At 45.5% G+C, this 27,909-nt stretch overlaps 6 protein-coding genes across 6 annotated transcripts in view; 2 read left to right on the plus strand and 4 right to left on the minus strand.

Moving 5' to 3' along the window:
- LOC128725513 (RING-box protein 2) overlaps positions 1-15,665 on the plus strand; it is a 32,588-nt gene extending 16,923 nt beyond the window's left edge. The window contains exon 2 of the mRNA XM_053819265.1: positions 15,403-15,665. Coding sequence (XP_053675240.1) covers positions 15,403-15,584 — 182 coding nt within the window. The 3' untranslated portion in view covers positions 15,585-15,665. The remainder of the gene's footprint in view (positions 1-15,402) is intronic.
- Positions 15,666-15,758: 93 nt separating this feature from the next.
- Positions 15,759-17,325, minus strand: LOC128726144 (probable trafficking protein particle complex subunit 13 homolog). The gene is made up of 4 exons (XM_053819934.1): positions 17,289-17,325; positions 16,830-17,217; positions 16,316-16,757; positions 15,759-16,242 (listed from the first exon to the last, which is right to left on the minus strand). Exons 1-4 carry the CDS (start codon positions 17,323-17,325, stop codon positions 15,823-15,825), a joined length of 1,287 nt encoding a protein of 428 aa, XP_053675909.1. The 3' UTR covers positions 15,759-15,822.
- Positions 17,326-17,643: 318 nt separating this feature from the next.
- On the plus strand, positions 17,644-19,445 carry LOC128725807 (microspherule protein 1). Its single transcript, XM_053819579.1, has 3 exons — positions 17,644-17,729; positions 17,804-19,145; positions 19,215-19,445. The coding sequence occupies exons 1-3, from the start codon at positions 17,644-17,646 to the stop codon at positions 19,305-19,307; spliced, it is 1,521 nt and encodes a 506-aa protein (XP_053675554.1). The 3' UTR covers positions 19,308-19,445.
- A 65-nt stretch (positions 19,446-19,510) lies between these two features.
- LOC128722980 (26S proteasome non-ATPase regulatory subunit 4) lies at positions 19,511-20,986 on the minus strand. Its single transcript, XM_053816681.1, has one exon. It carries the CDS (start codon positions 20,975-20,977, stop codon positions 19,700-19,702), a length of 1,278 nt encoding a protein of 425 aa, XP_053672656.1. The 5' UTR covers positions 20,978-20,986; the 3' UTR covers positions 19,511-19,699.
- Positions 20,987-21,454: 468 nt separating this feature from the next.
- On the minus strand, positions 21,455-22,983 carry LOC128722461 (mitochondrial-processing peptidase subunit beta-like). The gene has a single exon (XM_053816124.1). It carries the CDS (start codon positions 22,939-22,941, stop codon positions 21,523-21,525), a length of 1,419 nt encoding a protein of 472 aa, XP_053672099.1. The 5' UTR covers positions 22,942-22,983; the 3' UTR covers positions 21,455-21,522.
- Positions 22,984-23,690: 707 nt separating this feature from the next.
- On the minus strand, positions 23,691-27,906 carry LOC128723462 (xenotropic and polytropic retrovirus receptor 1). Its single transcript, XM_053817206.1, has 6 exons — positions 27,838-27,906; positions 26,900-27,053; positions 25,422-26,833; positions 25,072-25,314; positions 24,861-24,994; positions 23,691-24,013 (listed from the first exon to the last, which is right to left on the minus strand). Exons 1-6 carry the CDS (start codon positions 27,904-27,906, stop codon positions 23,974-23,976), a joined length of 2,052 nt encoding a protein of 683 aa, XP_053673181.1. The 3' UTR covers positions 23,691-23,973.
- Between the last annotated feature and the right edge of the window lie 3 nt (positions 27,907-27,909).

Raw genomic sequence — 27,909 nt, forward strand, 5'->3', positions numbered from 1 at the left:
ATCTTTCAGGATCTTGTTACCATTCCCTCAGGCACATTCCAAGCATGAAGCGATCATGTACCTACATGGGGTTGAAGCATGAACCGAGCGCAAAAAGGGAGCATAGGGGTGGTGATTTTATGCCAGTGTGTGTTTTTTTTTTTTGCTCGAAGTGGAATTTTGCTTTACTGTCGATTTGGTTTATGTTTCTTCGAAGTATGCTTTCGCCGGGTCTTCGGAGTCCTCCTTAGAGTCTCGCGAATGCTGACGATGGTTGCAGTTTGCAATGTCGTTTTGTAGCGGTGATGGTGCAAAAGAGAAGCTGTCCCTCAGAAACGTGAAGTGCAGCACGTGCCTTTAGACGAGCGCCTGCTATTAAGGTGAACTGTTCGTGGCATGGTTGCGTCTATTTTCGTCCCAACGATCATTGATGGTTGCAGCAGATCGACGACATTTCACTGGTTTAACGAGCGTTCGTTGTCTTTGGGTTTTCCCATCGGTATAAGAGCATGGAGTTTCGAAATCTCTTGGGTCTCTTGGGAGACGAAGCCGAACGTCTCAATTGAAAGGAATAATTTTAGCTGTAGCTTGAAACGTGAATTTTTGTTTACTCATAGTACTCGGTATACTGAGCAAAAGGAATGGCAAGGTCTTGATATTTTTCTTGAGTTTACAAGGGACTCAAGACATTGAGAGTGCCATAAAAACGCTTCTCTTCCTGTTTGTGATAACAAGTCAGTGTCTACATTGTTTACCACTATTGTGAAAATTTGTTGAGAAAAAAAAACGTCCCTCTGCGAACTTCGTACATTCGTTACCAATCACATTGAACGCAACCGGCTACCTTTGAAAGGGCTACGCGAGGTGGGCTTTTTGGGCAAAAGGTATCATGGACGTATCGCAGATCCTTGCCATTGATACCCCACGAATGCCCATTGATGGCGAACTCGTAGATAATGATTATTGGCAATAAATCGACCAAAGTGTCGGTTTAAATCATTCCTCCGGCGACCCGTTTCACCGCGAGCTGTCCCAGAGGTTCCGTTTGCCCGTGTGTGCTTATCTGTGGCTGTTCAACAGGACTGTAAATAGGCTTTACGGACCGTAATTGCCTCTCCGGATCAGCCAACAGAGGCGTAGGGTAACGCCAACCTTGAAAACCGTACCACGGCACGTGTCAATCGAAAGATTGGCCGTCCTCTATCCGAACTTGAAATCGTTAGAAGAAAATGGTGCACCTCGGTGAAAGCCACTCGGTGGGTTTGTAGATTTTTTATTTATTTTTTGTGCATTGTTCAAGCTTCAGCATAACAAAGCGGCACCCACTTATCATTAAGAAAACAGCCCCTGGCGCGTACACACGCCGCTGATCCATCCAAAGCTCCTCGTGAGGTTCGAGATTTACGAGCGCAAAATACAGGAAGTGCCAGACTTGCCACGCAATCATACGCGAGCCTCGTAGTAGAGAGCGGAAGAGATCGTGCCGGACGCGAGCGAACGACGACAAGGTTGATCGCGATTCAGGGCTCACCCGATAATCGATCATGGATCCTGATTCTAAATGATGCCCGCCAAAGAGCCGATAATCATAACTGTTGTGACCTCCGGAAAGAGATACCTCGTAGAGCTAAGTATCCATCGTCATATTTCAAGCTGGTCGTTCCTCTATCGGCTAGTACTCCAATGTCCCGAGATGCAAGTGTCGTGACATACTGACAACTGAGTCGTTTAGTGACGTGCCGGTGCGTGATGACGAGAAGTACTGAGCGAATGCGTGCATAGTAAACGTGCAACACTAAGCTCACTTGTCGGTGGTTGTGAGTTACTGACGCCTACTACACGCATACCAATGGCCTAGTGCAATCGCTAGGGTACTCAACGATGGGGCTAAATTCCATCGCCTTCTCAACAGGTGCACGATCACTCACCAATACATCTGACGGGAGAATCCGTGTGTTTCGCATGTTGCATATACTGTCAGCTTCTCCACTCCTGACTCCAGTGTCTCCTTTCCGAGCCTCCCTCGTGGCATCCTAAAACGTACCAACTTCAAGGGTAGCCTGACGAGTCGAGCCCCCAAAGCTGGGTCGGGCCCTCGCACGCTCATTCGCTCGCTTCGAGGGGTTGAACAGCGGGTTTTTCATGGCGTCTCTCCTCCATTACACATCCCTCCACCTGGAGCTGGTTCCAGCCCCCTGCCACATGGCGGGTTCCACCGACAATCCCCACCATTCGCTGTAGCACGCGAATTGTGAGCGCATGTTGCTGTCGTGGCCGACTTTGATGCCAGCAGACTTTGGTCACCGAACTGGTAGCCTTCTTCCAACGCTGCAGGTTAGCACTACAGTGGGGGGTTTCGAGCTGACACGATACGAATTATGATGCAACACGTGCAGCTGATCTTCAATGGTTTATTTGGGTTTTTTCCTTGCTCCTTTGGAATGGATAGAATTTCTGCAAAATCAGCACTACTTTGCCCGTCGCTTGGCATTCTTGAACCAACGTCTGGACTGGGCGTTTTTTGGAAAACGCTGTGCTTAGAGAAACTCGAACTACCTGTTTGTGCTCTAGGGGCTCTGGGATCTGATAAAAAAAAGTTTCCGCCACCGTCTGGCATGATACTGTGCCATGTGGTCGTTGGGTATCGATTACAGAATGTTGTTAACAGAATCAACACCACCTTCCGGATGCCAGCTTGAACGATAAAACGCTATATAGGTGTGTTTTGGCTATCGGTTCCGCTCGATGCAACGTGTAGCTGTTGGAATCTGTTAATGTGTGAGAACTATCGGCGCTACGAAGGTCGATGAAAGCGTTTGGAACGTTTGAATAAGGTTTGCTGACGACAGCACCTGTTTCTACAGCGATAAAAAAGTGACGTTTCCGCTTGGGAGAGAGAAGAAGGATCTTCTTTCGCGCACTCTCCCAAATACGGTTGAATCATTCGGCATGATATTGCACGATAAACGCGCAATCTTGCAGGAAAAGGCTGAAACACGCGAGTCGCCATCAACCATTTTGCTGACGCACGTGTGTAGCGCGCCGTTGACGAAAAAGCCTCCTGGTATGGCATCATACGGGCCAAAATCAACAACTTACCCTCCGCGAACCGGAATGGTGTTGTATTTGAGTTGGAGCCACCCCTGGGGGTGGGTGACGGGATGGAAAAATGAGGCCATCCATAAACGGGGGTAGAGACAGATAAAAACGCACCTGTGGCTGGTGAGGCGTGTACCCTAGCGAAGGTAACATGGAAAAGAAGACTAACTACTTTGCGAATGAGAAAGGAGACGACGCGCACAGTAAATGAAGATAAAACCGATACTACAACCGGTTTTCGTGGCAAGGGTAGTTCCGGATGCAGAAAAACGAGACGGAAAGATCGCAAGAGAGTGAGAACGCAGGCGAAGAAGGCTCGCCAAGGTTATGCCAAGACGGTTTGCAGTTGTTCCGACGCTTAGGTCAGGGTACTGCAGATATTCCACTCACTTCTACACGTCCGGTCAAGGTCAGCGTGCTGTGTGTTCGCTTTATCTTCGGCAAAGGTTCATCAAACAGTAAATTTAAATTTGAACAGCAATTCGTCTTAATTTGCTCGCAGATCCCATCGCCTAGAGGCGTTAATTAACGCGGAGAAAATGCGGAAAAAAACGAATCAGTAGTGCCTAAAAATTGCACACATTCGCAAAACAAAACGCCACCGTCAATCATCGTTCGTCCAGTCGAATGAGACGAATCATCTTGTTGGTAAATAAAACACTTGACCTTCCCCGTTCGCTGATTGACGATTTTGCGCCGCCATTACGCGCGACTCTGCGCGTTATTTCTCCTTTCAGTTGTCATTCGAATCGGCGCTACGTTTGGCCAGTTCGGTGTTCGTTCGATTAATTGACAATGTTCGGTTGCGACTTGTGCCGAAATCGGGAACCTGACTCTACCTCGGCGCGATGTCGTCGAGTAAGTTTGAACTTTGGATCCTAGGAGTGGTCATAGGTTTCGAGGGTGCCTTTGGTTCGAGCCAAGGTCGATATGGAGGTGTGTCGATGAATTTTTGTTGATAAGTCGTTGCAACCGGAGATTTGATTACAATTTTATTTTATCGATAAATTTATCCTTTAATTTCAACTTCAACCTGATACACACAAGAATGCCACCGATTGAATGTTGCGTAGACTAGAAGATGCATCAAATACTGGTTCGATTAATTTTACTTTTCAAAATTCATGAATTATCAGCTTTTTTATGTATTTGCAAATACTTTTTAAATAACTGCATCGGGAAGCTCCTATAGGCACATAAGTACATATGTTTCTTGTTCATTTCCGTAACACTAAGTTACTATAGTCGCCATTTAATTTTTTGTTGTAGATCTTAATTACATGTTTCATATAATATACTTAAATAAACTAGATATATTAGGCTTTACATACTTTTTCCGCTCAATAACATTTCAACTATTTTTTTGTTTATTCCGTGCTATCTTAACTTTATATACATCAATAACAAAACAATAAAAACTACATTCAATGACTTGGGCGTTTTTCCATAGCTCCATGTTTATTTTACTTGTATGCGTTTCAATTCGTAAATTAGCCATCATTTTCCACCATTAACTTCCAATTCTATAGCGTGTGTGTGCGGGGTAACTGCGACAACGAAAACGGAAATGGTTTTACAATTCTCGCTCAATGCATGCGAACAGGTGCCCAACCAATCGCACCCCCAAAGCCCCCCTCGAGTGGGTTGGTTCGGTGGGTTCATTTTTCGCCTTTTATTTCACCATCCAGGTTGGGGCGTTTTACTTTCTAGATTCAAGGTCCCCTTCCGTGGCACGTCACCAACACCGCTCTGGTTAGTGTGCCAGTTTTTTTTTTGTTTTTTCTTTCCCTCGAAGCAGAATGTCTGATTCGCACTGGATGTGGAGATTTGGAAGGGTTATTTTTTAGTGTTTCATTCGACCTTCGTTGCGAACTTGCGCGCGAAACGATCGCACGATCGCTTCCGAGAGTGATCCGTATCCTTCCCAAGCTGCCGGTTCATGGCTGGCTAGTCATGGCGTGCCGTGTCTCGAATACCTCCCCATCGGGGCACGAGACTCCCGCGAGAGGAAGGCCCCCAACCGTGTCGGTACATTTTGCGATCGCAATCTAGCGTGGCACCTCCTATCCGGTGCATCAAGCATTGTTGCGCGCTAATCGCAGCAGAGTACGTCTAGAGTGATTTGCATCCGCCAATCGTACGATCAAAGCCCGCGGAAACCTGAGTGGCCTGGAATTCTGACCTGTTCGAGACGGGCCAGACAATTAAATATGTACCATCGGAATGTCTATTTATAGACGTCGGTTGGGCCAGCATCACCTGATTTGCTCATTAAGTCAGATTATACGCTCAGCCTGCCGCCGCGTTTGACGTAATCCTTACGATCCTGTTCGGCTGTGCTGGCGCAGGGACTCGCACGCGCCTGTCTGGCTGATGGCATTGTGCACGTGCTCATTTCGCCATCTAGTGGCGCGGACTTCTTTAGGAAAACTGGTTCATCGACGAGCTGTAGAACATTCGCGAAGCGAAGTTATCGATGCTCTTATTAAATCGATTTCAATGCAATCGGATAGCGATCGCACTTTAATAATGTACTCATAATCGCTAGTTGTCGCAAACGGGAATTGAATCGCGTCCTTGAGGATATGCATCAACCAGAAGGAACGTGTGAAGTAAGCTCAGAAAATTAATTTATCATTACACATTTTGAGTAGCGCTTCGTAAAGCAATATTAGTTAAAAAAGAAATTGAATTACTTGGATAGCTATCACCGAAGATATTACAAATGAAAGGAGCGAATTGTGTATGCTTCATTAATAACCTCATTTGCCACAACGGGACAATGGAATTGCACCAGAGATGATTTAATCTATCAATTTGAATATATACATGAAGCAAGTACATTTTTATGGATTTTTTCAGCTCTCCTAAAAGCTCCCACGTCAACAGCACGATCATCTCGCGCCTATATTCATTTGGTTTTCCATGACGACATATTAATGGTTTATTTTTTCCATAATAACTTCATTTTTTTATTCTTATTTGTATAGTAAGTAAACTTAAATTGCATTCTTTGAAATATACGTTAATTGATGTAGAATGCATACTCAAGCTCTTGCTCGCTATGCTTTGTGCATGTACATCTTTAACAAGTTTGTTATGATAATAACAATTTTAATTGTATCCTCATTAATTAAATTACTTCTTCAGCACGCTCTCGCCATATGCACCAACCACTTCTATCCACACATATTCTCAATGCATCCGTTCCTTTTCCACTCTACATTAACGGATTTATGCTTCATGGCGCCCGCAAATGCTACCCCTTCTCAAACTCGTACGTTCTGCGGTCAGGGTGAAAAGGAAGAACAAGAAGAAGATCTTGTGATATAATTAATTAAACTGACTTTGTGCAATGTCAAATTTGCCTCTCCCAACCATCCAACAAAGGGGGTGAGTCGTGTTCTTGCCCATCATTTCATGCACGCTTGCACGAGAACGTCTGCCTTGGGGGTGTGTCTCTGCAGGCCGTTCGTCTCATTCGTCGATTTAACTTTACTTGACACTACTACAAATGGACCAGTGATTCACAGGCCATTTATCGTATGCTTGTTCATCATCAGCAACAATATGTTATCAATGGTATTGGCCGCAGAAGTAATGGCAGTCTACGTTGTATTAAGAATTCCATCTAGTCCTTTGAAGGATCCTTATTAGATGGAATCCTCAGTACTCAACCGAGTGCTAATAGAGAAATTGATTAGGGCAGTCTTAACAACGGAGCTCTTCCGACGCTTTAAAAAGGTAGTTCCCGATCGTGGCTTCGCAAACAGAGCAAGTCACGCTTGGTGCTGAGTCCTTTCAACAAACAGCTTGAAGATCACAACTCACCTACACTGATTCTGTCTCCGTCTGCATGAGGTATGAGGTGAACAATGCAGGTGATCCTGGAAGAGTAGTATTAAAGGGTCATCAATGAATTGTAATTATTATATACAGACTTTTTACTATGAAGAATGTAACTTTGGGACTTTAATGTAGCTGAACTCCTACAGCATGTGAAAAAAAAACACAACGTCCTCGTAAGGAGGTTGATATATGCGTAAAACAGTGAAATCGTCATATTGCGTGCACTCTTCCAGACAGCTGAGCCGTCGCACGTGCCGACCGATAAAGTAAATTGCTTCTAACGTTAGGATTATTACGCGCTTTGCTCAGTCAACTACGAGTAGAAAACGAGTTGTCGGTGACGAAATTATGATAACATTATTCATAAAACGTCGCGCCGGTGATAATTTAAAACCCATTAATGTAGATTATTCATTCCATTAGCTTTCTCTCCCTTGCCTTTCCTCTGAGCCACTCCGACGGGATGAAATACGGTCAAATGCAATTTTAAAATAATTCTATTATATCAGAGTAATACCTATGCATTACACTGTTTCAGGAGCATCTAATGATAGTGCAGCTCTTTAGCTTCTGTCCATGTTTGATAAAAAGCTTGAAGCACAAGAGTGACTAAACATTTCATGTACACAGTATTTTGTATCTTTTTCGTTTAAAACGTTGACCCTTAACCGATACGTCGGAGATGATCAGCAACTTTCATGGTCCGCTAGTACATAGATTAATGTTTTATCGATCAAAAGCGCACCTACCGATGATGACATTGATAATGATTTTATATCGTTGCCAGTGCGGAATTTGAACGTTATCACAAACAAAGGAATTGACCCTGAAATGAACTCGAGATAAAATCCAAATTCTTACACCACCAGGCGATTTTTCTTCGCCAAGGATCCTCAAGCAAAATGGGTTTACTTTCTCCTGTCCTAAAACAACCGTTTGTCTGTTAAGTGTTTTCCGGCCTAGAACACCCGCCGTACGTCATAAAGCGTCTCACATGATCGGTTTGACGTGTGACGTTTAATGACGTGTGCGAAGGGTAACGAAGGTTAGTATATTTTCGTCAACATCCTCGAGCCGTCACCCGAACAGGGTGTGTCTCGACTGCACATGTGCTGTTGGGTAGGCTTATTTGCGAAGGTGTTGATGAGATCGAGCCAATCGCTGTTGGGGGACAAACATTTCTACTGCGAGGTCGCATAGCCGCTCCCGTTGAAAGTCCGTCGTAAACCAACCAAACCGGGTTGTGGTGAAATACTCTCCGGAGTGTTGTGCTTGACATCGAATCATCCGCAGAATCTCTTAGTTTTGTTTTGCAGTATGGCAGTTTAGTGCAAGATCATCTTCAGCTGTTTGAGATCAGATTCAATGACATCATATTTTGAAAGAGAAAAATAATTGCAAAGAACGTTGCCAGTGCCTATAGCAAGTTTGAGTTGCCGGCGAAGCACTCATTCGTTATATACGGCCTGCACCAAAACATCGACTACCCATTTGACAAAGTTTCACTAATGAATGTTAATCAATTCGTCGGTGGTTGTGCGAGTGCGGTGACCGGTTATCGTACGAATGTAAACTCGCGCCACGAACCGTTCGAGCCATCGTGAGGTGTCACATCTACCGCGCGGCTAGCTTCAATTGGTTTGACAGCTGACTGCCAATTGTGAATAGAACGGCGCCTTCTAGGACCTGCCTATTTTGATGTGTACTCAAAGAGTGACGAGAATCGTCCCTAACGAAGGAGTCTAATGAAATCTTGCGCTCCAACCGCGAAGCAGCAGCTCCTAAATTACCAACAATTTAGCGTGCGGAAAGTTCAAACTATAGCACTCTTATCGAGGTGCATATTCATTACGAACTCGTACCATCAACGTCATCGATCGATCGGGCGATCACGATCGACTTACTCCGTTGGCATCTATCATTGATCGAATCGATCGTGTGTATTCAAGGTCGAATCAATTAAACCGATCAATCTGGAGGGAATTCATTGGGATTCGTTGTGCTGTAGCAGGAACCTTCATGGAACAAGCACGTAAATGTGCTCAGGATAGAGTTTGCAAAGCTATGAGACTGTATCAAATTTCAAGCTCATACGTTCGGAACTTCCTTAAAATATCAAATTTATTTCGAAGGGTATCATTTTCATGAGCCACTTGTACATAGTATATAACAAAGTATGACATTTTTGTTACAATAATTACATTCTTCTCCGTTTGTAGCAAATACGCATACCTAGTATGAAGCAATATTAATTTGATAATTTATTCTAAATCACCAATATAATATGAATAGTGTAAATCACAAAGTCATTTCTAAAATGAAACGAAACGCTGCCAGCCTTCTATCTGATCTAATAGAAAATCCACACAAAAATATTCTGCCTGCGAAATAAAATTTGCCGATGGAAAACTGGACGGATGAATTTGCAAAACATGTGCTACGTGCCACCGTGCACGCGATGTTGTTCACTTTGGACCCAACATTTCTCCACCTCACTGCTCAGGAATGCGTCACGAGTGGGAAGCAGTACGATTGGAGAACGTCTTGACTTGACCCGGCTCCCATTCGGTTGATTGCCAAATTGTAATGGCAGCGTACCGTTGCGTCATGCTGCTTTCACGAGGAATATTTCCCGGCGAACATTAGTCAAACATTGAAGGTTGTTTTGCCAGCCAGCATCCAAGCGCGGTCGAATCAAATGACCCGGCCTAAGGATCGCAACCGTTGCGCTTGTTTTGGCATGTTTCGACTCCCACATAGAACACGATCTGCAAGAGTTCCCTGCCTTTGACTGAAAAATTCATCAACCGCTCGAAGGCGTTGATTGTGTCTTTTTATTAATTTTTCTTCACTAAAACCTCCCCTGCCACATATGAATACAAATCAAAAATATATTTCTGTCACCAAAAAAAAATCGACATCGGTGCGGGCAAAGCGAGGGTGTGGCTTCGTAGAGCGCAGATCGCCAAGTTGACATTCAATTAACATTGAAAAGCCTTCCCGTCTTAGTCGCAGTTTTCTTTTTCTATTGTTTTTGATCGTTGAGGTGGCGAAATCGCGTGAAGGAAATAATTTGTACAGCGACGAAGTTAGCGTCCGATTGTTAGGCTGTTTCTTTTGAGGTGACACTTTTTGACCAGCTGAGCTTCATGAACAAGTCAATGTGGTTGTTTAATAGGAGTTTAAAACAGGATGACAAGCAATTTAATATTTACTTATATTTTGTTTAATAAATCTACAAAGAATCATATTTCTATCTCAAATATATCAAAATATCAAAGTATTTTTTTATGTTCCATATTCCTTGCTCAATCATTAAGTTGTTCCATCTTTCAAGACTACGCAGATTAACACGCCATGTTTTATATTAACTTACGCACTATAGACGCAATCAATTGCGTAAGTACAAGGATCAAACCGTGCGTAGGAAAAACGAGAACCCGTGATCTTAATGTGTTTAATGTTCTTAATTACGCTTATTTACAAATAGGTATCACTCGTCTCTCTATGACCCAAAGTCATGTTTTGAGCCACTGTAGAATTATGGCAGAAAAACGAACGCCAAGCGCACGAGCGCGCGCGTTTCGATCAACCTGCGTTGAAGGTGAAAGTGATAAATTTAGCCAGCCGGTCCGAGGCGGTGATGGCGAATTTGTCATAAAACACGCGATCCTCGGTGTCCTTGCCCGAAAATAATGTTCGCACAATAGACATACTAGAGCGCACGAAACAAGCAAATAAAACACATAAACACCTTCCCTCGCGAGGAATTAAGGGTTATATAATCGGCGCCGACTTTGAATGACGTCCGGTTTGGTCGCCGGTGTTAACTGCGAGAATTTTGCATGATTTTTCACATGGCCGGCCCTCCTCCATTATCCCGCTCCCAAGCGAGCTGGTCGTCAGAAGAGATCCTCATTCCTTCTGGTTATTTATAGGACGCGGCGCACATTCTAGGCGCGACTTTTCGATGTATGATTCCACTGAAAAGGGCCCTCCTTCACGTCTTCCTACGCCGCTAAGAAGGGAAAACAGGAACGAACAGCGAGGAGCATACATATATTTTTTCCAACAAGATTTAAAGCGCGAAAATGAAACTCAAAGCGAATTCCTGGGTGGAGGCGTTGCACGTGGTTCGCCGTTTGTTTTAAACTGTTCGCCTTGGAGGTGTGTCTAGCGCGCACCCTGTATTCGTGCGAAACCACCCGATCGATAGTAGCAGTAGTAGTGCTTGGGGTGTTTTTGTTGATGCTACCCCCACCAAACCCACGGCGGCCATTGGCCGTGACCATGGCCATTTTGTATCGACCCCCGGTCGAATGTGACCGTGTTTGGGGTTATCTTTGCTCGGCCCACGCAAGGTCGCCGGTTGCGATGTACTAACAACCGCGATAGATGCATCGAAAGAGATAGAGAGAAGTGCTAACGCATTAAAAAAAAAAGATAACAAGAGATAGAGCGAAGAATGCGCTGGTAAACAAATAAGTGACGTTAGTGCACGCGATTTGCAGGGCGTACACGTGTCACGTGTTGGAATTGTTCTCCGGATGTTGTTCCACGGGACGTAACTGGGTGGAAAAAGGGTTGTTGACGCTTTCCACGAGAATCTCACGTCAATCGGAAAGCGCGCCAATGACGATCGACAATCTCGCGGTGTGAAAGGATCGCTATTTCGGGATCAGTTTGCTGCTGTCACAGAAACCCGTGCCGCCGGTGCACGAGCTTTGTGAAAATTTACACCGAGTTTTCCCACGCCACCTCACAACCATCCCGCGTTCTTTTGCACGTCGATGTTAAACTAAACGCTGATCAAGTGGTTTGATGTTTTGCCGGTCACTTATCGTCATGCGCTGGCGTGTTGACGAGGGATAAATTAGCGGCAAAACCGTGCCATTGGCCGTTTCAGGTAGAAGGAAGTGGTGACTACTCATTTCCCGATCCCCTCCATCGGTGAATGGAGCGGCCATCGATCGGCGTGTATCGACGAGGGTCAATTACATTGTTCAACCCCCGCGCCATTCTTCAACTTTGACCTGCGTCTCCTCTCCTGTGTTTTCCGCCAAGCCGCCGATCAAATTCGTAATTACCCGGAGAGCATCGATCTTCACGCACCTTTAGCAATTGCCGCTTGCTGATCGCAGTTTTTACGTGGTTTCGTTGTGTGTTTGTATTCGTACGGTGAATTTATACCCGTTTTAAATCACTCTGAACGAAAAACAGACTCGCAGGTCACGGCTGTGAGTTCATTAGTGTCTTCCTATCCGTTTCCTATTCCTTTTTGGTAATCGTTTGTTGTGATCTATTAACGAAATTACGAAAACAAAACGATCTAACCGCTAACGGAACTAAAAGGTGTATCAAGGAGAACTCCTTTCCGGATTACGGGGCCACATCCGTCTTCCTCCGGTGGCACACAAAAAAACGTTGCCAAAACATCCTTCAACCTGGTATCCGATGCGGTCGATGCGCCCATTCGCCAACACCAGGCAAACAGTGCGATCGGCAGGTGGAAGATACGCTTTTCGGGAGGTGATTTGGCACGCGTGGACCCGGAAATATTTGGCCATGAAACTAGGTGTTTTTTACACAAACTCGTGTACCGAAGGAGAGATACCTTTAAAAATAGAGAACCGAACGGTGGCGCTGTGGGGTTTTTTGTGTTTATTTGTACTTTTTTTTCTCTGTGTCTATTCTATTCTTCCCTAAGCAACTTGAAACAAACAACCCGTGAGCGGTGGTGTTGGGACAAACATTATTACTCACGCATTTATTATTAACTGTTGCAAACGCCTCAACTTCTAACCTTTGCCCCCGGTAATGTCGTGGTAGGATATAGTAATGTACCTTTGCTATTTACGTTGTGGCATTTATATGCTGTAAGTAGAACTAAGCACCGTTTGATGGGGTTCTGTATCAAAAAGCTTATTTTTCATCACCAAAAGCTTATTATTTATCTCAATGCGCTTTTGTGCATTGGCTCGCTTTTGTTGACATGACCAGGTATTCAATGGATTTTTAGGCCAGTCAATACATGACTGCTATCCTCCTGCCCTTGCTGGATTCAATGTCCTAAAGATTCTGCCCCACTTGTCCCAACTATTGAGTCGCAGATGAAATCCTTCCTGTTGATTTCAGGATATGACATTACATGAGTTTGGAATTCCCACTAGATGATCTGTTCAACGAGTCCTCCCGGCATTTCCTATCCACAGGATGTCCGGATCTACTTCGGACCCTATTTTGACAAGCAGGTTAATACAGACATCATTTTATTGTCCTTTCAGCATTGGCCATTCCCACAGTTTTGTAGTTTTAATCCTTGTTTTACGAATAGCTGTGCTACATAAGACGCCACGTTCCTGGTGGATTTTATTGTTTTGTCCTTATTTGCTTTATACAAACGTGTGCTTGCGATACGTGACTGTAATCATATAACCAACATATATTTGTCATCCTTTCCCTTAAATGCCGGCATGCTATATTTACGCGTGCTATATTTAAATCAAACCACCGGCGCCTGGTTAATTCGTTTGCGCCTTCAAAGCCTTCGATTGATCAAAAACTTACGTCGAATGAGGGCCCCACGTCAATACGCACTGGCATGGCAGTGGGTCATCCACTTGAGAAAAGGACGAAAGAGAGAGAGGCTGCCTAGGTTATTGCTGACGCCAGACCGTCACCATACGAGAAACCAACAAGTTCCGATCGTCTGGTCAGCATATCGGCATTAAATTTTATGTTATTGACTGAACTCTCGCGTTCACATTTTGTGTGCTGTTGAGGTTCAACATTGTCGCGCTCAAACCTCGTCCCATTGACGAACAACCAAATTCCCCCACCCAGGCAAGACCTCGGCATTATGACGCAGTTTTATCAATCGATATCGATCAGATCACCGATGGGCTGGACACGCCATGTATCAATTGCGAACATGGCCCTGCGGCAAGGTCTGTGGTCCGGTTTTCTGCTGGTGATCGGTGCTCACGTGTGGCGCCGCACGTCAACATTGATCGTACTGTGGGCCCTCCAGAGCCAATTGGCTTAAAAGCAGCCGTCACCAGCCGGGCCCCCGTTCATCAATTGACAATTGCGCCCCGCAAAATGGACTGGCGAATTTGTGCCATTTGCTTTCAGCTCAACAGTCCGCGTGTGAAAGCGGAGAGAGTGAACTGTCGGTGGCGTTCATTGGTCGCGATTTTTTAGATGTGCTGCGAAAGCTCTGATATTTAAAACACGATTAACTACCTAAAAGCGGTTAACAGTTTTTTTAAAGGCTCAATTTTAAGCGCCACTAGTGAGTATTAATAGCCTCGTCATCGAATTGACTATTTGCAATGAATATTGCAGCTAAAAGCAGGGTTCTAATCGAGTAAAATAAACAGTCATCAATAGACTCCTGGAATTGTAGCAAAAGCATGATCATGCATATCGCGATTCCATCTCACGTTTGCATTAGGATTTTCCAATAGCTACGACGACAAATCATCAAATCGTCACGGATATGTTAACCGGATGCCATTCGCATCCTGAACGGTTACAATGTCATGAAATTGAAACTGATGATCAATGCTGATGTTGATCGTAAAGGCCTTCTCTCGATAGAGCTTTCTTTATGCACTTTTTGTTTTCTTTCTACGCAAACCGCATCCTACGATCAGTTCGATACGGTAATGATGCATCGAGAGAAAACTACACCGACGCAAAAGATATAAGTGCATTGCGAGTGCAGCCACGGCTCTCGTAAAATGGTGGTTGCGAAATGAGCTGAACGATTTGCGTCATGCAAATCCGCGTTGGTATCTCCAATCAAAAAAAAAAGAACTGCATTCCATAACGCCCCGCCCCGCGAATGGTTCCGAATGAATGAAATAGCCAATGAATGGAATGAATAATGCGCGGTTTTGTTTTTTTGGTTGATTGTGTTCTTCTTCGATTTCACTACGCGCTAGCGTATTGCGTTATGTTGCATCATTGTCTAATTTTCTTTAGTCATATTGTTACCAAAATTGTATGTTATTTGTTACAACATTAAAAATTAGGGAAATTATTCAATGAATGAAAAAAATCCGAACTCAATCGTTTGGCGTATCTTGAATAATTATGCTAAAATTTTAAATCTAGCCAATATTTATTCATTTATGTTTTGCTGTCGGATAAACAAAACCCATATTAGAGGATCAAAAGAAAATTCACAACAAACAAAAAAAAATTCAAACAGTCAATGTTTGTTGCTCAGCATACCCCTTTGAAAACATACTCTTATATTTGCTTTTCCATATAGGTTTTATTTTTATTAGCTTTGATGTTATTTTTAAACTCCTCTACAATTTCCTTTAAAAACTATGATTAGAATAGCGTCCATAACCGTAAAGGAATATTTAAATAAAATGCTCTTTGGTAGTTACTTATCATGTAACGTTATCATGCACGCTTCTAACTCATTTTCTCTATTGTTTTTTTTTGTTTTCTTCACAGACGCTTGCTTACGGTGCCAGGCAGAAAGTAAAAAGGACACACTTGGTCGACAAGACTGTGTGGTGGTATGGGGCGAGTGCAATCATTCCTTTCACCATTGCTGCATGTCTCTATGGATCAAGCAGAACAACCGGTGCCCATTGTGCCAGCAGGAATGGTCTATCCAGCGGATGGGCAAGTGAAAAGGGCCAGACCATTGCCAGCATACCGTAACCCTTCCAACGCTTCAGGGAAAACGAAATTTTCACAAGAAAAATGAAACACAGAGCTACATCCGAATCTCGTTGTATTTTCGACCTAGTGTTTAATAAATATCGATGATAACAATGATTGTTACATCGCTTTTCGACCTACATAAATTGAAGTTTTATTTGCTTTGCAATGGGTTACGGTGTTAGTAGCAGTTAGGTCAGGGCTCGACTAAGCCGTTAGCGGAATTTTTCCGCTGTTTGTGTAGCGGACGTACTTATCCATCTGGAAATTGTCCTCCCGGTAGTCTTCATCTACCACAAACACCTGCAGAAAGTTGTCAAACTCGTATTTGCGCTTCGTGAACACGTCGGTCAGCTGCAGGGCGGATAACGCGATCAACCCCAAGCGCACTGGACACACCGTCAGCGAGAACTCCTTCATCTGACCTGGTTCGATAGGGCCGAGGGCTAACTCCGTCATGCCGGTATAGCCACAGCCCGGTTTGGCTTTGGTGTTGAGGCTCATCACCAGATCCATCGAGCGCTCGCTGGTGTTCGTCACCCGGCACCGGAAGCTGAAGCCTTCCCCAATTCGAACGATGCTGTTCGCCTGGATCACGTTCAACCGAAGGTCGCTGTACTCGAGGGCCTACATTGTGGATGAAAATAACGAAGCAATTAGAAGAAGCTAGGGTGTATGAACGATCAATCAAACTTCTTACACAGCGCTGCAATTGGCTGGTCTGTAGCCGTCCTCGCTCGCCCAAATTCGACCGCCATACAATGTCCAGCTTGCCGATATTGTTGGCAGCCTTCAATGCGCTTGGATCGCGCGCGATTTCGGGAATGGGACGAATGCAGTACAAAAACTGACAACTGTTTTGGGGCTGCAGCATCGTCTTGGATGAGAACACCGATTCGCCCGATGGCAGCGTGTTCAGCGAGACGACTGTATACTGCTCCGAACTCTCCAGTTCCACCTTCTCGAGGCAGATCGGCCCGCCTGTGATGTTCTGTATCTGTGCCTCGAGATACACGTCATCCGTTTCGGCGTTATAAAACTTTGTCTGGACGTCGAGCGGTTTGATCACCTGGAATTTGAAGAACTTTCGAAACGACGTCTCTAAACCGGCCGGAGTCATGTAGGACACTTCGCACACCAAGCTGCGTAGAGTACAAGAAACAAACGGATGGCGTTATATCATTTCTCTTCGGACATACTCGAAAGCCACTTACATGTGGGTCCCGATTTCTTTCACCTCATGGTGAATTACATCGTCGAGTGTTTCTTCCGGATTCAGCGTGACCGGACCGGTCTTATCGGCGTGAATAGGAAGACTAACCCGGCTATTGTTCGATTGTAGGTCAGCCTTAACCGACACGTTCGACACGGGATGCGCCCGGCAGTTGTGAACGCACACGTAGCTTGAGAACATTTCACCGAGATAGATGTTTCCGAAGCTTTGCGGCAGCAGCATAAACTGCCCGGCTGCAATCGTCTCACAGCCGGCCACCGATGTTGCGTCGCTCCGAAGAATTTTTTCGAACGAATGCTGAGGCACATCCTTCGGTTCCGCAGTCAATATTTGTGGACTGATCAAGGTGGGTCGCGTAAGTCGCATCACTGTGATAAGGAAAATAGACAGACAAGATGGATCATAAACAATACTTTTGGATCATCGTATCGGTTGTTACCTTTTAATGCCAGTAAATGCTCCATCGGTTCAACCATTTTTGTTTTTCTATCGTCTTGTCAATGATACACTTAGAAAGTAATATGTATAAGCTGCTACGTAGATGGTATTAACTAACAATAGTAATATTATCGAGCTATCTCCTGCACACTGTAGTTACTCCCAATTACAGCGTAAACAAAAACAAACCCCTTTCTCATGGTGTCATCGTTTCCATGTATTTGGCAACACTGTCCGCTAAACCAAACATCGCTTCTGTCACCGTAGTTGAAACGTCACTCGTGAAAGAAAACAACGCTTATTTTTCTGCTAACGCTGCGCTATTTTGGTGCAAATTTATAGTTTTTCGCCTGGAAATGGATGGTAATACATCCATTAAACCGGATGCAACCATGGAGTGTACCACCCCACGAAGTGCTGTGGACGATCAAAAGCGACGCAGGTAATAAGTGATAACACAAATCAGTTAAGTAGGCTATCGTCAGCTAATCCCCTAACGCCTGGATTTTTCCGTAGCTCTTCTCGTTCTATCAAGCGAAAACGATTCGATGACGAAATTGTGGAGTTTAGTATGAGTAGTACACCGGTCCAGCAGATGAAAAATGTCAGCGGCCGATGCCGTACACTGTCCCAATCGATGACGCCAATCGGAACCCCGGTCGCGCAGGGAACTGTGCCATCACCAGGTCCAGGAACATCAACTGGCTCTCCTACGGCTGTGCCAGAACCAACGCAGCCAGTGCAAACGACACAAGCTCCTCTTCCACCGGTAGTAGCTCCGGCTCCGGTTCCGGTAGCATTGCCTCCACCACCAGCACCCAATCCCGCTACTAGCATAATGCAGCAGCTCAATTCGAACGCCTCGGTGAACGAAAAGAAACGCGTGCTGAAAAGCAACAAGAAAACTAAAAAGAAAAGCGCATCGCAGCAGGTGGCCACCAAAGATCTCGGCCGCTGGAAGCCAATGGATGATCTTGCATTGATAACTGGCATCTTGCAGACGAATGATTTACGAACAGTGCACCGAGGAACGAAGTTCTCCTGCAAGTTCACTATCCAGGAAATGCAAATACGCTGGTGTTCGCTGCTGTATGAGGAATCGATTTCGAGGTTAGCCGTGACCGCGATGCGTAACATGCACCCGGAGCTCGTAGAAAGCGTTCAAAGTAAAGCGCTTTTCTCTGTGGCCGAGGAAGAACTGCTCGGAACGATCAAGTCGAACGAAAATCCCTCGCTCGAGACATTCCAGGAGCTGCTGAACAAAAACTCACCTATCTTCTATCACTCGCGCACCGCCAAAAGCCTGTTGAACCACTGGCAACTGATGAAGCAGTACTCGTTGCTACCAGACCAATCCGTACAGTCGCTCCCAAAGAACGACAATATTCTCAGTTTCTCCGATGCGGAAGACTTGATTAATGATACCGATTTGGCCGAACCTCGGGATGAAGCCCTCGAAACGGAGCTGGCGCTCACCGACCGAAAGAGCAAAAAGGAAATACGCCACCTGGAGAATGAGTTAAACCGTTGGAGCGTGTTGGTGGATTCCCTCACCGGGATTGGCTTTTCGCCCGATTTCGACAACCAAACGCTCGCAGCCATCCGTGGTCGTATGGTGCGTTTCTTGATGCGTTCGCGAGAAATCGTTCTCGGTCGCTCGACCAAGGATAGCACCGTGGACGTGGACTTGTCGCTAGAAGGCCCCGCCTGCAAGGTGTCACGAAAACAGGGCTCGATAAAACTCCGCAGCAACGGTGATTTCTTTATGACAAACGAAGGCAAACGGCCTCTGTACATTGATGGTCGACCGCTCCTGTGCGGTCGCAAGACGCGATTGAACGATAACTGCGTCATCGAGGTAGGTGTCGGCAGTATAGTACAGTGAATTTTCTTACTTGAATGTTATTTTTGTTTTCTTTGCCCTCAGATCTCTAACCTGCGATTCGTATTCTTGATCAATCATGAGTTCATAAACGCCGTACGCCAGGAAAGTGCCAAGATGAACATTCCGCTCAACTAGACTGGAATTATGGCACGGGTTTTTGGAAAATGAATTTTTACAACTACTTTTTAACTACTCGTTTTAACCACAATGCTGATTGCATTCGACATGTATTAAAATAAAGCGGATAATTATTCTCTAATGTTGGCACCAGTAGGTCAACGCCTAGAACGTCTTTGTTCTTCGGATAACACACATCGAAAACGATACGTTAAAGGTTGATCTATATTACTTCAGTGTGAATTTTATTTCACGACATTCAATCGGCTATGTCGGCCGCACACACAGTTTCATACGGGATATTCAGTTTGGTGCGGGGCATTAGTTGAATCTTATTGAAATTTTTTAGGCAGAATCCACTGTCCTCGCAAAGCGTGTGGAATTCAGTGGACAGAAGAAAAAAATTGGATTTACTTTTTGTTCTCATCCTCTTCACCATCCTTACTGTCTGATTTCTTGCTGCTCTCTCCTTGCGATTTCTTGCTGCTTTCCGATTGTGATTTCTTGCTGCTATCCTTGTTCAGGGATCCGACCGCATTGCGTACCGCTTCCGACTGCGGATCAACACCGGGCAGGTTCTCGAGCACGCTCATCAAATATTCGGGAGAAACTCCCACTATCTCAATCTCTTCCACGTCCACCTCCATTGGCGTATCCTTTTCCTGCTTCTGTCGTTTTGCTGGCTGCGAGATAGGCTCCTGGGCGTCCTGCATTGACATCTGCATCGCGAACGCGATCTGCTCCTCTTCGGTCATGTTCGCAAAGTCCGGCATGGAATCGTCGGTCGGCATGATTTCACCCGTCGATAGTGCCAGAGCGCGTTCCAGCATCGCTTCTTCAGCGTGCGGTTCTGTGCCGGCTGCCCGAGCTGCTCCGGAACTGGAAGAAGCCGTAGCAGAGCCTGCAGCAGCGCCAGCAGCTTCCGAGTCGGTACCCGCAACAGACATACCCTCGGCGGCACTGTTGGCCGTAGCGCGGCGCTGTTCTTCCTCCTGGCGCAACCGCTGTTCTTCCATCGACACTCGCAGTGCCAGCGCCAACTCGGGATCTTCGTTCGGATCGACACCAAACTCGAACCCAGCTCCACCCAAGCCCGCGCCACCACTGCCGTCTTCACCCTGGATGATGGGTGACGAAATGAGAGCTTCCGAAAAGACGGACCCACGCGGCACGCACACAAGATGCGATCCGGTGCCGTCCTTTCCATTCAGCACGTTGATGAACGACGTGAACGTGTCGTTATTCTTCTGATGATCGCCGAAACTAACGATGTCTACGTTCACCTTCTCTTTCTTTAGCTTCTTGGCCAGCTTAACTAACTCTCCCTCGTCGTGTGCGACCGGCGAGCCTACGAATACGACGATGCGCATCTTGTGGTTCTTACCCTGTCGGTGCTTCAGTACTAAATGTGCGATGCGCAACCCGGTCATCAAGTTGATGTTGCCGTTTGGATTTACCAGATGTAGTTTGGACAAGATGCGGCCAACATCGCTTGTCAGCGTGGCCAACACCTCCGTCGTGTTGGAAAGCGTCATCAGTCCGACGTTGTTCTCCGGATTCGAACGTACCTTTGACAGGCATACGAGATTCACACCGTCCTTTTGGGCATTCAATCGAGTCGGGAAGTAATCACCATTGCGCTGGTAATCGCTGTTGTCGAAGCATACCATCGTACTTTCCAGCACCATCTTGCTGCTTTGACTGTCCTGTTACACTGGACAAGATTACTTTGTTAATACTGCAGTGCTCTACGGTTGTTGGTTGGTCCGATGAGCTGGACGAAACAAAAGCAGAGAATGTTAATGGAGGAGAACTACGAGCTACCCAGTAGGACGGCACCTTTTACAGAATGAAGTGAAACTTGACGATTTCGAGAGATACGAAAGAAAACAATTATTTCACGACTGATCGCAGTCAGTGTGCCTCTTTCGGAAAATAACAGCAACAATATAACACAAACGCAAAATGCTTCGTAATGTCCGACCAAAATGACGTTTGCGATTGAGTTTTGACAGTTGTCAACAGGACAAAGGCCGTTGAGCGAAACATTGACGGTTCCAAAGGGATGCAAATGGAGAGATGAACATTCATAGGTTAAATGTATCTTTTGAAGATCCTTCGAATGCCTCACAAATCAAAAAAGGATAACAATCGATCTTACCGATAACACATATATTTTATTTGACTGCTACATGATAACGCTGTATTGCAATATCGCTTTCAGCTAAATCGCTTACAGTCGGGTCCAGGACATGGACGAGCGAATGCGCATGTAGTCCGGCAGGTTCTCCACCGGTCCAACAGCGGCCACGGCCGGGCAGCGATCGAAAATGTACTTCATCGACACGTCGCGCACATTTGCGGCCGTTACGTTGTCGATACGTCGCTCCAGATCGTGCAGTGCTTCACGGCGACCTAGCAGCAGCACCTGGCGACCGATGTCCTCGCAGATCGCTTGGGGTCCCTCCAGCTGGGCCAACAGACGCGTCTTCAGCTGGCGTTTTGCACGCTCGACCTCTCCCTCGGTAACCATCGTGCACAGGCGCATCCATTCGTTCTGCACATTGAACAGCATATCCTCACACTGCAGCGGGTCGCACTGGAAGTAAATACCCCACAGGCCGGTGTCGCGATAGTTCAGGTTGAAGGATTCGTAGTTGTGGCACAACTTGTCATGGGCGGAGGCGACGGCAAGCTTCGAAGCGTTGTTAACACCACCACCGAACGTGCGGTCCCACGTTCCAATCAGTGCGCTCGCCACGGAAAGCGCAAGGACATCCGAACTCGACGCTCCGCAGCCTTCCACTGCGACCGCAACATGGGCCAGGGGCAGGGAATCATCGCGAACGCGCATTTCTGATCCGGTAAAACGGACCGCCGACAGTTGCGGTGACTTGCCATCAAACGTTGACTCCACTTTGCAAAGGTACTTCTCGGCCAGTTTTTCCAGGTCGGTCTGACGAACGTCTCCGGCAGCGGCCAACACCATACGTGGTGCCTTGAAGTGCGTATCGACGTATCCTTTAAGATCACCGGCCTTGATCGAGCGGATGTTGCTGCTCGGGCCCCAAACAGTGTTACTGAGCGACGTTCCTTGGAAAGCGGTGGAGTGTAGATGATCGAAAACGACTTCGCGCATTCCACAGCTCTCCACTTGCTCGATCTCGCCCAGGATCAATTCACGAGCGCGCTTCACATCCGCATCGTCGAGTTTCGGGTTTTGTACAACATCAGCCAGGATCTCGACAAGCTTTGGAACGTCCTTCGAGAGACAGCGGGCGGTGAAGCTAGTATGATCACGGCCGGTGTGCGCATCCAGTTGCGCCCCCATGTTTTCCACCTCCTGCTCCAGCGCAGATTGCGATCGTTTGGTCGTTCCCTTAAACGCTACATGTTCGAAGAAGTTTGCAGCACCATTGTTGTTCTTGTCCTCGTAACGAGCTCCGGCATCGATGAACAGTCCAACGGTGGCCACCTGCGATGGCACGGATTCACTGGCTACGCGCAAGCCGCTGTCCAGTGTGGTTACCTCCGTAGCGGGTTCGTTCGACAGTGCGGAGCGAAAAGCGGCCGCATACGATGATCCGGCGCGGCTTCCAGTCAGCAACGTCTGGCGCTGTAGGGCCGTGGAAAGTTTCAACAGCGATGCCATTTCTGCGATTCCCCTACGGGCACACTGTGCTGCAAAGGTGAAAACCTGGTGTTACGACAAACCTTTCGTGTTATCGAAAATTTTTTCGTCTTTTTTTCCTCGCTATTTTTCTTACCGCTTAAGTGTCACAAACGGTAAGTTCAATCATGGCGGGAATTACTCGCGGATATATTAGATGACATATACAATTCGAAATCCTTATGAAAATTAATCTATCAATTACACAAATTAATGGATGTTTCCAAAAGTTAAAAATTGTTTTCAAAAGATTGAAATTTATAATATTCTTTATGGGAATATGCTGTACGTTTTATGTACCCCTGAAGGTATACAATATGCAATACAAAGTTGGTCTGGATGGATTTTTGGAACTTTACCAGCTAATTAAATATAAATCTTTCTTTGATAATATTAAATGATAACACTCCTCATGAAAACCCAATAAAGCCATCTAATCTTTAAAACCCATCTAAATGAATCTAAAGCACGCATCCATTTTATTCAAGTGCGCTAATCGTGCACCAATAAAACCACGAACATAAGGGCGTGTATCATTATGATGAATGATTGTTTCAAAGATTGTTTTATTTTCTCTATCAAAACACCACATTCAAGTATCTACATACATTTTAGATACAAATACACTCTACAATCGAAAAAGTCTTTCTATTGTTCTAAATTCATTTCTTCAGAAAAATATCATTGTCCATCTACATTTTAAATTTGTCGAATTAGACAGACGACTGGTTTTGCTTTTGGCTTTCGCCAGGTTAACTTTGAAATAAATACTACTGTTGTATGTATGATCAATTTTCTTTTTGGCAAAGATTTCACAATGTGCCATTGAACGGCAGTGTCGTCAATACACAATAATCGTGAGTTTCGTTCAAATCATAATTTAGTACATTACCACTAGCCGATGTGATTTGTTGCAGCTGATAACTCTTGAACCACGTGCCTTCATTAGCCTACCATTTCCGGTTTAGGAGTACTCGGGCTTTCGAATCCTTCGCACACCTGTTTGCCAATTCGCTAAATTACCCACTGGACCCTCTTTTTCGGTTGGTCGCTGCTGTAGATCGTAAAAGAAAATCATAATCCGCACGAGTAGAAACAAATGTAAAAGAGAGAAAATGTGATCAGTACTCTGCAGCTAAAAGGTAATAACTTGAAAAAATAAGGCAGCTTAGATGGGACATTCAAAGTACTTCACACTGTAACGTTACTTCAGCTATGATGTTCTACTGCTTGGTTTGATAGAAATCAGATGTTTGACACAACTTTTTACGATCAGGATCAAATGAAGAGATGCTTGATACTTTCGGAGAAGTTTCCAGAGATCATTTTCTCATTTGCGGCTTCTTTCCAGATGGTTTGCAACTAAATACCATACAATTAAGACAAACATCGGCAAACATGCCAATAATGATTATGCTATTGATAAACGATCGCATAAACGATCATGAAGCAAATTAAACAACGGTAACAATGTTACTCAAACCACGTACGAAAAAGCACACTAAATGATTAATATTTAGATGATTTCCTTGAATTACATGAATTGTGTAAACGGAGGTTTAAATTTTAACGATAATACTCGTTCACATTGTCTTATCACACAGAGTGAAATCTCTCTCTCCCTCCCCTTTCGTCTCATTCTCTTTCTACAATAAATAGCTGCATGCATAAACTGGACATTAACTTATTATAAGTATCATAGTAACAAATGAAACCGGTAATAATGAGCAGCAGAGATGTTTGAAGCGAATTCAATAGTGTTCAGATGGAAACGATACAAATCTAGCAACGAGAGTACGACAAAAATGACAATGAAATTAAGCTCGTAAGGACATGTCCTGCATGCGCTAACACTTCGAAGTTACACGACAAACGGATATAAAACGTAAGCGTCACGTTACATTTCCAAATCTTCCGTGGATTCCGCTTCGCGTAGAAGCAGACGCTGCTCGGACTTCTTTTTATTTGGCACCTTCTTGACCGTTCGCCGATTTCGAACGCCATCCTCCTCGTCCATCATGCGCAGTATGGTTGTCTGTATGAGTAGCAATAAAAACGGACTAGTTAAAACTACCCCTAATTGATGTCCCTGAACATTAAAATGCTCCATACCTGGTCGGAACAATCCATTGGTGCAACAGAAATGTCTCGAACGGCACGGAAGTTACCGCAGTTATTGAGATGCTCGTTCTCCAACCGAAAGTAGTTCCAGATAAAGCGCCGGAACACCTCCAACGGGCTAAGGATGGATACGATGATTTCGCGGTCGATATACCCCATTTCGATTAGGCTCATCGAAAGTGTCCAGCCGAAGCGTAATATCAGATCTTCAACAATTGCAAAGTAGTAGAACCACTGCCAGAGAAAAAGAGATAAGGAAGAACATTCCCATCACGTGGCATTACGAAGAGTTGTATAAACTGCAAATTAACAGTTTGTAGGCTGTATCTACATATACTCACGTTCGAGCTGTAGACGATCTCGTCTCGCAGAAACTTGTTGTCGCTGGACTTCGAATCGAACAATCCCCAATCCATCTTGATATCCCAAGTGTACGAGTAACATGACGATACGATGGCCGCGATGATCCACAAGTAAAACCACGGATTGTCTGAGCTTTTTGCGTACTGGTCACGAGTCGCCTGGGTTATCGATGAAAATATAACAACGAAGAACGACGTCGAATACTTAAGGGCGTTTGCGAGATGTGGATGCGCGTCCCGAGTATCCCGGAATCGCCGAAGACATTGCGCCATTCGGAACCATGCAGGCAGCATCGCGACGACCGGCCGTATCCAAAGTGAGTTATTGATGCACTGGTTCGGTTCTTCCGCGTAGCTCCAATTGCTTATGGTGGAGAAAAAGCACAGAAAATACTGCAGATCCAGGAATGCCGGTACGATACTGTTCAGCTGATCCGCCAGCCAGAAATCGGCAAAGTTCACATAGAAAAACGGTGCCAACATGATTCGGCTGAGGATCCGGAGCGTCCAGAAGCGCGCCTCGTGACGGAAGGTTTTCGTTGGATTGAGCAAAAAACCGGCCATTAACAGATAGAGTATTAACGGGCTCAGGTACGCCGGTATGGCCAACGCGTCGGCGTACAGATATCCCAACACACTCATCGTCCAGACGACACCAAAAATGGACGCCAGCTCCATAATATGCTGCTCAGACAGGTGGTTCCGAGGATCTAACTCAAAGATTAGCACGTGGTTTACGCCGGATGAGCGCCATCCATACACGTTTATGCCCCACAGGAACATAAACTCTACGATTAGCAATGGCCCACGGAACAAGCGGAACGCGACAATCCAATCGTCCCGCCGCACGTGGAACATGGCGGACAGAACAACAGCCACACACAGCACTATGAGTGATCCTGAGAAAAGCCCAACCTTGAACGTGGTCCATGGGCTCTGCTGCTCGCCCAGAGGAGGCACTCGCAGTCGCTTCATGGCCCTTTGCCGGTCGCCACCTTCGATCTCGTTCGTCACAATGTTTTCCGTCTCATGGATCAGCCGGTCGATGTCCTTGTTGACGTAGAAGTGCGCGGATTCAACGTGCTCGGCGCGCCATCGTGCCCCAAAGTCGACGTTCAACAGTTTATCGTGTTTCTTGAGAATCTTTCGGAAACCGGTGAAGTTGAGGTTCTGATAATTTTGAAGCAGAATCAAGCTCAGATAAAACTCACTAAATGCGAGTTTAAGCTCCTGGATCTTGCGCACTGACACGTTCTTTTTGCGCAGCAGATTCTTTTTCATTTTGTGCAGGTTATCCTTGTTCTTTTTCCGCGTGCCCTCTTCCATCTCGAGCGTTTCACTCAACTCCGTCCGAAGGTTGGCAAATTTTCGGGTCGCTTCTGCTAGTTTCTCTATCAGATTGGGAAGAAACATCGTTAGCCAGCTTTTTATTGCAGTAAATGCTCTGCAATCCTTACCAGAATAGAAGGTGTTAATTTTTGCCAACTCGCTATCACAGTAGTGGAAAAATTGTTCGTCGAACTTGGCGAAATAGCGAGTGAGCACCTCTGGATCAACCAGCTCCGCAGAGGGCGATTGCTCTACTGCTGCATACAATTGAGCCTTCATCTCCTAAAAGAACAGTACATGTAAAAAGTAGAAGAAAATGCGTGACAATTTGAAAGGACCTAAGTAAAATATAAAAAATTCCTTCCGAAGTATACTACTACGCTTGAAAAAACATTCGATCACAACTCTATAACGGGAAAGATGTGAACTTTAAAAGAAATTTAAAATAATAATTTTTTTTAATTGAGTGTATTTTTGGTTTCCCTAAAATTTTCCGGTACCTATTCTTGTGTACAAACAAATGGAAGCCGATCCTCACAAAACGTGCACAGGAAATACTTGCACCACATGCATTACCAAAAACGATTTGAATTTGGTCAATTGTGCTTCGGTAACACGTGTTTTTGCACTTTGTTTTTCGAGCCTAGGCGAACGTTTAACAGGTGATTTCACCCTTGCGGGGGCGAAATTTGAAGCAGTTTTCCTTGGAACAAATTTTCCGACCCGGTAGGTCATTCTGGCGGGAACAGCTGACGTGTATTGTTTACACACCGACCCACGAGAGAAGGCACGTTTTAATTCGGTTCCCGGTTCGAGTAGCAATATAAACAGTGCAATCTGCGCCGGTGCAGCAGCAACGCATGCGCTCAAAAAGAAGCCGTTCGACGTCGTTCGAAGCATGTCAAGTTCGGCGGCTGATGATGTTTCCCTACGTCCGACCATCTTCCTCCACGGACTTTTACCCCCGCGAGGTGTCACTGAAGGGGTCAAACTGCGAAGAGCACGAATTTTTCGGGGCACAATCCACACCGATGTTGTGTATCCTATCCCGTCTGGGTAGTCTTACCTCGTACTGTATGTACTGCTTGCGCCATTCTGGCGTTATATGGGCAGCAAGATGCTCGGCGAACTTCATGGC

The sequence above is a fragment of the Anopheles nili genome, chromosome 3 (assembly GCF_943737925.1).
Source record: "Anopheles nili chromosome 3, idAnoNiliSN_F5_01, whole genome shotgun sequence".
Taxonomy (NCBI): domain Eukaryota; kingdom Metazoa; phylum Arthropoda; class Insecta; order Diptera; family Culicidae; genus Anopheles; species Anopheles nili.